Source organism: Prosopis cineraria, unplaced genomic scaffold, assembly GCF_029017545.1.
Source record: "Prosopis cineraria cultivar Desert tree isolate PC_DT_omini unplaced genomic scaffold, ASM2901754v1 PC1, whole genome shotgun sequence".
NCBI classification, from domain to species: Eukaryota; Viridiplantae; Streptophyta; class Magnoliopsida; order Fabales; family Fabaceae; genus Prosopis; species Prosopis cineraria.
In genome coordinates this window covers 36468427-36480796 of record NW_026555332.1, presented here as the reverse complement: position 1 = coordinate 36480796, position 12370 = coordinate 36468427, and the positions used below count along the sequence as shown (strand labels likewise).

At 37.6% G+C, this 12370-nt stretch overlaps 1 protein-coding gene across 5 annotated transcripts; it reads left to right on the top strand.

The window, feature by feature from the left end:
* The first annotated feature begins 970 nt into the window (after positions 1–970).
* On the top strand, positions 971–10343 carry LOC129292570 (pentatricopeptide repeat-containing protein At3g16610-like). 5 transcript variants are annotated; one of them, XM_054930166.1, is made up of 3 exons: positions 971–3858; positions 9514–9801; positions 9974–10343. In XM_054930166.1, exon 1 carries the CDS (start codon positions 1272–1274, stop codon positions 3777–3779), a length of 2508 nt encoding a protein of 835 aa, XP_054786141.1. In that variant the 5' UTR covers positions 971–1271; the 3' UTR covers positions 3780–3858; positions 9514–9801; positions 9974–10343. The 5 variants fall into 5 exon arrangements, with proteins under 5 accessions (XP_054786141.1, XP_054786133.1, XP_054786125.1 ...); XM_054930172.1 differs by having other exon boundaries at positions 1378–1497; positions 1667–3858; positions 9514–10343; XM_054930158.1 differs by lacking the exon at positions 9514–9801.
* Positions 10344–12370: the final 2027 nt, after the last annotated feature.

The following is a 12370-nucleotide window of genomic DNA, read 5'->3' as shown; positions in this document are numbered from 1 at the left end:
TCCAACTTGACTTGTGCTTCAAAATTAAAGAAGAGTTTCTCGTTGTTACACTTTTTTAACGGCCATTGATTTGGGCACATCTAAACTTTTCTATTATTGTTGTGATCCAACATGATTTATTTGGGGTTTGATTTATATTCAGCCTTCCTTTGTTTTGGTGTGTATGAATTTGGGATAAAGAAAGAAGGAGAGGGAATCTAAAAAATAAATATTTTTTAAATTATAAGAAGCAAGATTTGCTAGTAATAGCAGAGAATATTTTCTTCAAGAACTTCCAACCATTTGTTTAAATGATGAAAACCTCTACCACTCACACTAACTTTAGTTAGTTAAAAAAAAAGAGTTTCAATTTAAACTTTTACACCATTTTGATAAAAGAAGCTTCTCACACTCCATTTTGATTCGAGAATTCTTACATAGATATAATATATCATGCCATCCATCTTCCATCGAATAAAAATATAACATTCTTCCTTAACAATATACTCCCTTTCTATTTTACTCCTTTCTTGCATTTGAGGGGTTAAATGTTAAAAAATATAAGATTTTTAGCATTTCAAAGCATAGTTAATATATTTTTTTCAAAAGTACCCATAACAAATAAATAACTTTATATTTATTTTATAGTGAAATACCTTATTAAATAAGGATAAATATAAAAAAAATGGTATTAGTTTAAAAATAACTAACTATTTTATTGGAGTAAAATTGTATTAAAAATATTTATATTTTTTAAAGAAGAAAATATAAAGTCACTTCTAGTTATTTTACCAGAAAAAGAATAGTAATTGAATTATTAATATGTGGAAGAAAAATTTCTCAAAACCCAAAACAAATTTATTTGTGGGTTTTATTTGGGTCAGATTAAAGCCCAAAACATTTCGCCTCAAAATGAAGCGAGCCTAGAAAACAGCCCAGCTTAGGTTCATGACCTCGGCGAAATTCGGAGACCCAGTAGAATCGCCGGCGAGTAGGAACCGCTTGAACGTTTCCGATTCACCAAAGCAATGGCAGTAGTTCCATGTCAAGCCCTGCGACTACAAGCTCCCTTTGCCTCCTTCCCTCTCTGTGCTTATAGGAAGTCTTCTTTCAAGTATAGTGCGTTTGCACTTGACTGTGCGGGCGTGTCTACGATTATTTCTCCTTTGCTTTCTCTGCAGCTCTCTCTGGATGTGTCTCTTTTGGTTCTTTGGTAATCCTAAGTTTCATTCTTTGAAGGAATATACAGTAATAAAAACCAGAAATCCATATAAGTCTCAACTGGGGTAAAAATGCCTTGGCGAACATGTTTCAAACGTCACCTGGTTTTGTTTCCAATCACTGCTAGTCGAGGATTAAGTAATCTTTCTATCCAGGACAAGGGACCCAAGTCGTTGTCTCACAAATGGAGTGGCCAAACAGCCATCCAAGGATTGAACTTTGTCTCAGACAAGCTTTGTTCTTCTAATTTTGTGACGCAACTTGAAGCCTGCATTCAATCCAAATCTCTTTCCGAAGGTAAGAAAATACATGAACATATCCTTAAACGCAATGGCTTTATTAAGGATTTCACTATCCTTGGAAAGCTAACCCATCTGTATATTATATGTAATGAGATTGAACTTGCTCGTCAAGTGTTTGATAAAATTCCAAAGCCGAGTGTTATTTTGTGGAATATGATGATCAGAGCTTACGCTTGGAATGGACCATTTGAAAAGGCCATTGATCTGTACTATGAGATGCTGAAACTGAGAGTAAGACCATCCAAATTCACGTTCCCTTTCGTTATCAAAGCCTGTTCAGGCCTACAAGCAATGGAAATTGGGAGAGAAATACATGAGCATGCAGAGAAACTGGGTCTTGAATCGGACATTTATATTTCTACTGCCTTGGTTGACCTCTATGCCAAATGTGGGGATTTGGATGAAGCCCAAAGATTGTTTAATAGCATGTCCCACAGGGATATTGTTGCATGGAATGCCATAATTGCGGGGTTCTCACTTCATGGACTTTATGATGAAATGATACAAATAGTTGTCCAGATGCAGCAAGCAGGAATAATTCCCAACTCTTCAACTATCGTTGCAGTTCTACCTACAGTTGGTCAAGCTAATGCACTACGCCAAGGGAAGGCTATCCATGGTTACTCTGTTAGGAAGATCTTCAGCAATGATGTGGTTGTTTCAACTGGACTTCTGGATATGTATTCAAAGTGCCGTCACATATCCTATGCAAGGAATATCTTCGATATGATAAGTGAAAAAAATGAGATATGCTGGAGTGCTATGATTGGAGGATATGCCACATGTGATTCCATGAAGGAGGCATTGGTGCTGTACGATGAGATGGTATTCAAAAATAAGATGAACCCTACACCTGTTACACTTGCAAGCATATTACGAGCTTGTGCAAACCTCACTGAGTTGGTTAAGGGAAAACACTTGCATTGTTATACAACGAAATCAGGGTTGGATTTAGATGCAACAGTTGGAAACTCACTAATTTCTATGTATGCAAAATGTGGAATTTTGGATGACGCAATTAGGTTTTTTAATGAAATGATCTCAAAGGATAAGGTTTCTTACAGTGCTATTATATCTGGATGTGTCCAAAATGGTTCTACAGAGAAGGCTTTACTTATTTTTCGCCAGATGCAGTTATCTGGCATTGACCCAGATGTGGTGACTATGGTAGGTCTCCTTCCAGCTTGTTCACATTTAGCAGCACTACAACATGGGACCTGCTGCCATGGCTACTCGGTTGTTTGTGGATTCACAGCTTACATCTCCATTTGTAATGCCATTATTGACATGTACTCAAAGTGTGGAAACATTTATATTAGTAGGGAAGTATTTGACAGGATGCCAAGGCAGGATATTGTATCATGGAATACAATGATAATTGGTTATGGCATTCATGGGCTAGGCACAGAAGCACTTTCATTATTCCATGAATTTCAGGCATCAGGTTTAAAGCCAGATGACGTGACCCTCCTTGCTGTTTTATCTGCCTGTGGCCATTCAGGACTTGTCATGGAAGGGAAATATTGGTTTAATGCCATGACCCAAGACTTAGACATGAAGCCAAGGTTGGCACATTATATCTGCATGGTTGACCTTCTGGCCCGGGCAGGACATTTGGATGAGGCATATACCTTCATTCAAAGGATGCCATTTGAACCTGATGTTCGTGTCTGGGGTGCATTGCTTGCTGCATGTAGGATCCATAAAAATATTGAAATGGGTGAAGAAGTATCAGAGAAGATCCAGTTGCTGGGACCTGAATCTACTGGAAATTTTGTCCTTATGTCAAACATATATTCATCTGTAGGGAGATGGGATGATGCAGCACGCCTTAGAATCATACAAAGGGATCAAGGTTACAAGAAAAGTCCAGGATGCAGTTGGATTGAGGTCTCTGGAGTAATCCATGGATTTATTGGTGGAGATCAATCCCATCCACAATCAGCATCCATTAATAGAAAGTTGGAGGAACTTCTGGTGCAGATGAAAAAATTTGGATACTGTGCAGATTATAGTTCTTCCCTTCATGATGTTGAAGAGGAGGAGAAGGAACAGAATCTCCTTTATCACAGTGAAAAATTAGCCATTGCATTTGGAATTCTTAATATTAACCCTAGGAGGCCTATAGTAGTTACAAAGAATCTTCGAATTTGTGTTGACTGCCACACTGCAATAAAATTTATGACCCTTATAACGGAGAGGGAAATAATAGTTAGAGATGCAACTAGATTTCATCATTTTAAGAGCGGGATCTGCAACTGCCAGGATTTCTGGTAAGGAACGGTAATAGAAGTGTAAGTCATAGGTCTTGTCAGAACCACAGATTGCCAAGCACCCACATACTGCTTGAACCCAGGTAATATTTCTTTCCTTCAACAACTGTTTTGTAAGTATTACTTTTTGCAGCCATCGCCACAGTGGAAAATGTGAAAATATTTATGTATTTGATAGGGCCCGTTATTTTCCTAAGACATATCAAAGAAAGTCAAAGGGGAAGAATAACTCTAGTGAAAATACTTGAACTAGTCCAGAAGTTTACCCTATAGTCCATAGTCTTAAGGAACAATATTTTGTGATCTTTTGTAATGATTGGGATCTTTTGGGTAGTATGGGCTATGTGTCAGCCACTGAAGGTATTAGTAGTATTTTGTTTAGGAAGGGAAGGCCGAGGAGAATGAGAGTGGAATAGTAAGGAGAGATTGGCCTCTCGAATGCCAATGGGAGTGAGACTCTTATGTTGAAGCTTGTAATCTGTATTGCTAGAGTGTTTTATCTTCTTTTTGAGGAAATAGGGTTTTGGGCTAGAATCAGAGTTTCCATGTACATTTGATTTGGTTATTCATCACATTAATATCAAAACCTAAGTATTTTCCTCTCATATTTATTGTTGTTGCTGTCTTATTTATTACTCTTTGCTGTGATTCTAGTTTGGTACACATTATTTGGTATCAGAGCAGGTACAATCTCTAGGTGTGGTGTGTAAGGAGATATGGTGGAAAGGGTCCAGTATGCTGATCTGGAGGTACAAGAACTAAAGGAGACGGTTGGGGTATTGACCCGAGATGTAAACGGTATTAAAGAAACATTGAAGACTATTAATAATGCCCTGGTGCAAATAGAGAAGAAGATAACCAGGCCACGTGCAAACGAACAGGAAGGTCATGAGGAGGTTTCGGTGAGCAACCCAGGCGGTGATACAGACGGAAGCAAATATAGAAAGTTAGAATTACCTATTTTTTCAGGCGAGGACCCGTTGGGATGGCTTTTTCGGGTGGAGAGATATTTCCATGTTAACTCCATTGCAGAACGAGATAAGCTTGAGGCTGTGGTGGTATGTCTTGAGGATAAGGCATTAAATTGGTACTAATGGCTGGAGACCAGGATACTCCTGAGTCACTGGACGGAGTTCAAGAGTGAGCCACTACGCAGGTTTCACTCCTCTCAGCCAGGGGGGAATATGAGCGACTGTTCACATCCAAACAGGACAGGACAGTGTTGGAATTTGTTGAAGAATTCGAGCTCTTGTCTACGCCACTGAAGGAGGCCTCTGAAGAATGCTTGATCGGCGCGTTCCGTTCTGGGTTAAAACCAAAGATCAGAGCTGAGTTGAAGCTAACGAAAACTCCGACATTGTGAGAGCTGATAGAGATGGCGGTGTGTATAGAGGAGAGGAATCGGATACTTGGAGATTGCAGAGAAACCAGGATCACCCGAGCCCAATGTCCTCAGTTTGGGCCCAAACTCGAAACGCTGCAACCCATTTATTCCACACGAGTTGCGCACGTGACTGAAGGGAATTGCAACACGCATACTACATCGTCGTCAGCTGCCGAAAATTTGAAGAAAACGGATACAAAAACAGAGCATTCCAAGGCTGCGAGCATTTCGAATTGGGGATCGTCGACGAAGAGGACGGGAAACTCCGACGACTCTCAGACGCTGAGATTACAAGGCGACGTGAATTAGGACTGTGTTTCAAGTGTGGAGATAAATACAGCCCGACCCACTAGTGCAAAAACAAGAACCTTTAGGTACTAATAATGGAGATGGGAGCGAAAAAAGAGAGAGGAAGATGATGCAGAGGCTGAACTTGAAGGAGGGGAATTTGAAAATGCTGATGAAGGGGCACAGATGGAATTATCTCTCAATTCCATGGGTGGATTCGGCGATAATCACACTATGAAGGTTAAAGGGAGGATCGGAGGCACTGAAGTGATAATTCTGATTGACAGTGGCGCTACCCATAACTTCATCGCTGAAAATCTGCAGAGTAAATTGAAATTACCTTTTGATGAGATTTCTGAATATACAGTTACAGTGGGTGATGGGTTTGTTGTAAAAGGGAGGAAAAGGTGTAAGGACCTCTGTTTTAGTGTCCAGGGGTATCAAATCATTCAAACCTTCTATCCTTTCACGGTGAAAGGGGTTGATGTAGTCTTGGGAATGGAGTGGTTGAAATCCCTGGGGGATGTGAAGGTCAATTGGAGCGAGTTAACAATGAAGATTGGCAAGAAAGAAAAGAGAATTTGCTTACAGGGTGATCCATCTTTCACTCGGGCTCAGGCTACTTTCAGGTCACTAATTCGCTTTGTAGGAAAGAAAGGAGAGGGGTTTCTAATTGAATATAGTGGGCTCACGGGCAGCATGAAAGTACTTTCATTTTTTCTCCTGAAATTCAGGAGTTATTGGAGAGATACCCTACTATCTACCAAGTTCTTGAAGGCCTACCTCCAACCCGTTCACAAGATCATGCTATTCTTATTAAACCTGGAGAGCAGCCACCAAACATAAGGCCCTATCGATACCCCCATATGCAGAAAAACGAAATAGAAGGTTTGGTGAAGGACATGTTACAGGCTGGAATTATTCAGCCAAGCAACAACCCCTACTCAAGTCCAGTGTTGTTGGTCAGGAAGAAAGATGGAAGTTGGAGGTTTTGTGTTGATTATAGGGCCTTAAACAAAATTACAATCCCGGATAAATTTCCTATTCCAGCCATAGATGAACTATTGGATGAATTGAAGGGAGCCAAAATTTTCTCCAAGCTGGATTTGAAGTCTGGGTACCACTAAATTCGGATTAAGGTTGGGGATGAACACAAAACAGCATTCAGAACACATGAAGGACATTATGAGTTAAAAGTGATGCCCTTTGGATTAACCAACGCTCCCTCAACCTTCCAATCCTTGATGAATGAGGTATTCAGGGAGTATTTACGCAAGTTTGTATTGGTATTTTTTGATGATATTCTCATATATAGTGATGACTTAACCACTCATTTAAAGCATTTGGAGACTGTATTTGCTATCCTAAAGGAAAATCAGCTTGTGATTAATTTGAAGAAATGTAGTTTCATACAACCAAAGATTGAATACTTAGGGCATCTGATATCAAGAGAAGGAGTTCAAGCTGATCCCGTTGAGATAGAGAGGATGGTGAAGTGGCCAAAGCCTGAGAATGTGAAGCCCTTGAGGGGTTTCCTTGGACTGACCGGGTACTATCGTCGATTTGTCAAGAACTATGGGAAGATTACTAGCCCCCTTACTGATTTACTTAAAAAGGATTCTTTCAAGTGGTCAGTGGAAGCGGAAAAGGCATTTGAACAACTCAAAACTGCCATGACTTCAATGCCAGTGCTCGCAATGCCCGATTTTACCATTCCTTTTGAGCTTGAGACTGATGCATCTAGTACCGAAATAGGGGCAATTTTGATGCAACAAGGCAGACCAGTGGCATATTTTAGCCAAAAGCTCTCACATTGAGCCCAACAATGCTCCATTTATGAAAGAAAGCTCATGGCTATTGTTATGGCAGTTAAAAAATGGCGCCATTACCTTTAGAGGCATAAATTTATCATCCATACAGATCAAAAGGCACTGAAATATTTGCTGGAGCAGAGGGTGGTTGATGAAAACCAGCAGAAATGGGCGTCAAAATTAATGGGCTTCAAGTTTGAGATTATTTACAAGCCCGGAAAAGAGAATAGGGTTGCTGATGCTTTATCCAGAAGAGAAGAATCACTGGAACTAATGGGATTCTCATTATGGCAATGTAATGATGTGGAAGAATGGGAGAAGGAGGTGCAAGCAGACCCAAAACTGAGCAAAATTCTACAGCAACTCCTAACTGATAAAACTGGGGTGGAAGGGTACAGCTTAGTTCATGGCTGCCTACACTATAAAGAGAGGTTAGTCTTACCAAAAAAATCCACCAGAATTCCCTTGTTATTGAAGGAATATCATGATTCTCCGACAGGGGGCATTTGGGCTACTTACGCACCTACAAGAGGCTATCCAATGTGGTGTATTGGGAGGGAATTAAAAGGGATGTTCAGCAATATGTGGCGAGTTGTGAGATCTGTTAAAAGAATAAATATCAAGCTTTAACTCCTGCTGGTCTGTTACAGCCGTTGACCATCCCTCAAAACATTTGGGAAGACATTAGCATGAATTTCATTACCGGGCTTCCTAAATCAAAAAGGTACAACACCATTCTAGTGGTAGTGGATAGACTCTCCAAATATGCTCATTTTTTCACTCTTGCCCACCCTTTTTCTGCAAAGGATGTTGCTGAAAAGTTTGTGAATGAGGTTGTGAAGTTGCATGGTTTCCCTAAAACCATAGTTTCAGACCGAGACAGAATTTTCATTAGCCAATTTTGGCAAGAATTGTTCAAGCAAGCTGGAACCCAACTTTGCCTTAGCTCATCGTATCATCCGGAAACGGATGGACAAACGGAAGTGTTAAATAGGAGTTTGGAGACTTACTTGCGTTGTTTTGCTAATGAAAAACCAACTCAATGGGCTAAATAGTTGTCTTGGGCTGAATATTGGTACAATAGTTCATTCCACAGTGCGGCTGGCATGACACCTTTCAAGGTGGTATATGGCCAGGATCCACCTACATTTCTAAAATTTAGTTGCAAACCCTTCAATTGTGGAAGATGTGAATGAACAGATTCAAGCTCGAAATCAGATCATTGAACAATTACGGGACAATTTAGCTAAGGCTCAAAGTAAAATGAAGGTGCAAGCTGATAAGCATCGCCGGGACGTGCAATTTGAGATTAGGGACTTTGTTTATGTGAAGCTTCGCCTTTATCGACTAAAAACCTTAGCCAAGAGGAGCAATGAGAAGCTCAGCCCGCGTTTTTATGGACCTTTCAAGGTTCTTAAGAAGATCGAAACAATGGCCTACAAGCTGGAACTTCCAACCACCGCCCGCATTCACCCCGTATTTCATGTTTCTCAGCTCAAACAAACAGTTTCAGCTGCTGTGGCACAGCCTACCATCCCTCCGATGCTTTCTATTAAGTTTGAATTACAAGTGCAGCCTCAAGATATTAGAAACGTGCGCCGGCTTATGAATGAATAGCGAGAAGTGTTGGTTAAATGGCAAGGCTTACCTGAATTTGAGAACTCTTGGGAATGTGCAGAAGCAATTTGCAAACAGTTTCCAACTTTTCCCCTTGAGGACAAGATGGAGCTTTTAAGGGAGGGTGATGATAGGGCCCGTTATTTTCCTAAGACATATCAGAGGAAGTCAAAGGGGAAGAATAACTCTAGTGGAAATACTTGAACTAGTCCAAAAGTTTACCCTTCAGTCCATAGCTATAAAGAACAGTATTTTGTGATCTTTTGTAATGATTGAGATCTTTTGGATAGTATGGGCTATGTGTCAACCACTGAAGGTATTAGTAGTCTTTTGTTTAGGAAGGGAAGGCCGAGGAGAATGAGAGTGGAATAGTAAGGAGAGATTGGCCTCTCGAATGCCAATGGGAGTGAGACTCTTATGTTGAAGCTTGTAATCTGTATTGCTAGAGTGTTTTATCTTCTTTTTGAGGAAATAGGGTTTTGGGCCAGAATCAGAGTTCCCATGTACATTTGATTCGGTTATTCATCACATTAATATCAAAACCTAAGTATTTTCCTCTCATATTTATTGCTGTTGCTGTCTTATTTATTACTCTTTGCTGTGATTCTGGTTTGGGACACATTAGTATTACATTACAGAAGAAGAATAGAAGATGTGAGCGAGAGAAGCATTTAGAAACCTAGTTCTCATTTATGCACCAAAAACAACTCCATATTTGCAACCTAGAAGTAGAGAGGAACTCAATATTAGAGAAGGAATTATGGGGACACTTGTGGCCTTTGGCAGAGATATAGAAACAACACATGCAGCAGCAAGTTGTTTTTAGCACTCCTATAATTGGTGGAATTAAATCTTTACAATTTTTTTCTGCCAACATCCACTCTGAACACAAAACCCTCTGAAGTACATTCAAATTTGGTTTATAGGTAAATTGTTTATTCTTTTTCTTCTGTTTCTTTTCAGGCTGTCATTATTTTCGTTGAATTTGCATTGATTGTGCTTGGCTGGTGTTTTTAAATCAAAGTGGCTTATTTCCTCTCAATTCTTTCCCAACATAATGCTACTGTAGTTGATCAATGTCATATAAATGAGAAACAGCTAATGATGAATGTCGCACCTGGAAAAATGCGACGCGGACTGCGCGTGAGCGGAGGTCTCGGCCTTCGCGGCGGAAACCAGATCGAACGAGGAGTCGCCACCAAGATTTTGAGATAAATCTCAGGAAACTGATTAAAAGGAGGATCAGGGTGGTCCACGAAATCAAAGAATAGGTTCAGGAGTCGGTTGAGTGTGGGGAAGGTGTTAGGCACCTCACAACACCCGTTCGTCAGAACGGTTACCTGAAATTTGTTGTGCTCTTTAAATATGATTTTATAATTATTTTAATTATCTCTTTTGTATTCATGTGTCTGATAAAAATGATAAGAATTATGTGAGAAATGTTTATTTATTTATGAGGGAGGACAGACTTGACTCAGAATTTGACTCTGAGGCCTACGTACCCTGTGATGGGGATCAAAGTCCACGTAGTTCGGGCTTAAAAGTTTGTTGGTAAAAATATTTTTTAAAAAGAAAATTAATTAAAAATAATTCACCATTTTGCAAATAAAACAATTTCTAAAATTTTGATGTATGTTTTAAATTACAAGAAGTAACTTAATTTTAATTATTTTTTTAATTTTTGAATTTCAAATTAAAGAAAAGAAAAGGGCTTAAAATTATTATTCTTTATGTTTTATGATTGAAAATTTTAATCGCAGTACCTGCAAAACCTTATTGATTCATACGATAATGCGATTGCTCCAAATATCTGTGGAGATTCTTGAATTTCACACGATAAAAGAGTTTGGCAATTTAATTTATTTATTTATATTCTTATGTACATTTTTAAGAGTTGATAATAATTTTTTTAGCATGTAGATGCATGTTTTGAAGAATTTTAATCAACATATCTGCAAAGCCTTATTAGCTTATATGTAATATGATTATCCTAAATATCTGCGAAGGTTCTAAAACCTCACACGATAAAGGAATTAAATTTAAATACATCTTTTATATAATTTATATATTAAAAACTTAATCGTTATATCTGCAGAGTCTTATTGACTCATACGATAATACAATTATTTTAAAAGTTTACGGAGATTCAAAAATCTCACATAATTAAAAAATATAATCGGTAAATGTAATTACAATTTAAACACATTAATTTGGTTAATTAATTTTTTAAATTGTGTATTATATGATTATTTACAAAAATTATTTATTTATTATAGAAATTGATAATTACTATATTTGTGAGGACTTATTATCCCCACGATGAAGTGATTAATTTAAATCTCTATGAAAATTCTTGAAATCTCACATGAGACTTAAATAAATTATTAATTTGGGTTATAAAAAGAGAGTTAAATTTAATGATGGGCCCTTTGAACCCATATTAATATATAAGTTTTATTTTTATATCTGCGAAACCTTATTGATTTACACGACACGAGATTATCCTGAATATCTACAGAGATTCAAAGTCTCACACAATAAAAGAATTAAATAATATTCACTTTAAATATATTTTAATATGTAATTATATAACACATATTTTTTAATATAGAAATCTTAATCGTTATACCTGCGAAACCTTATTGACTCATGCGGTAGTACGATTATCTTAAAGGTCTACGGAGTTTCAAAAATCTCACATGACCAAAAGATATAATGGGTAAATATAATTATAATTTAAATTAATTAATTTAATTAATTAAAATTATAAGTTTTTTATTTTATTTACAAAATTTATTTATTTATTTACCATAAAAATTGTGAATCACAATATCTGTGAGGATTTATTATCCTACACGATAACGTGATTAATTTAAGTCTCTACGAAGATTCTTGAAATCTCACATGAGACTTAAATATTTTGTATAAAGAGAGAATTAATTTCAATAATGGGCAATATATACAAATTAATAATCGCAACATCCGTGACCCCAACAGCAAATGACAAGCAAGAAGAAATTATGCAGGGCATGTAAAAGAAGAAATTAGAACACTGCAATATGATAAATATAAATAGTCACCATGGAAATTATGACTGTAATGAAATGAAACTCCAAAGCCACAGGTAGAAAAAATTATCATTGTAATTATAATAATTGTTTCATCACAATCAATAAGACATAAAACAAATTAATAATTGTAGAGACAGTGAAGTTGAAAGTAATAATTTGTGACCCAGAATCATGAAGTGCATTATTTGAAAACTTTAAAACAAAATGGCATTGAGAAACCATTAATCTGAACCACTATGAATAATCAACCATAGTTTATTAGACCATGAAACACGAAGCCACTTTTAATTTTTATATTCAATTACTAAAGTAAAAGTGAAATAGTAACAAGTTAGCCCAAACCTTCGAAGATAGCATAATCTCACTTGAGGACGAAGCCATAGTTGAATGTCACTAACTTGGTCTAAGCACTCTTAGAAGCAAT

Excerpts from the sequence above, each read along its gene's own strand:
- LOC129292570 (XM_054930158.1), top strand. The coding sequence starts at position 1,272 with ATGCCTTGGCGAACATGTTTCAAACGTCACCTGGTTTTGTTTCCAATC.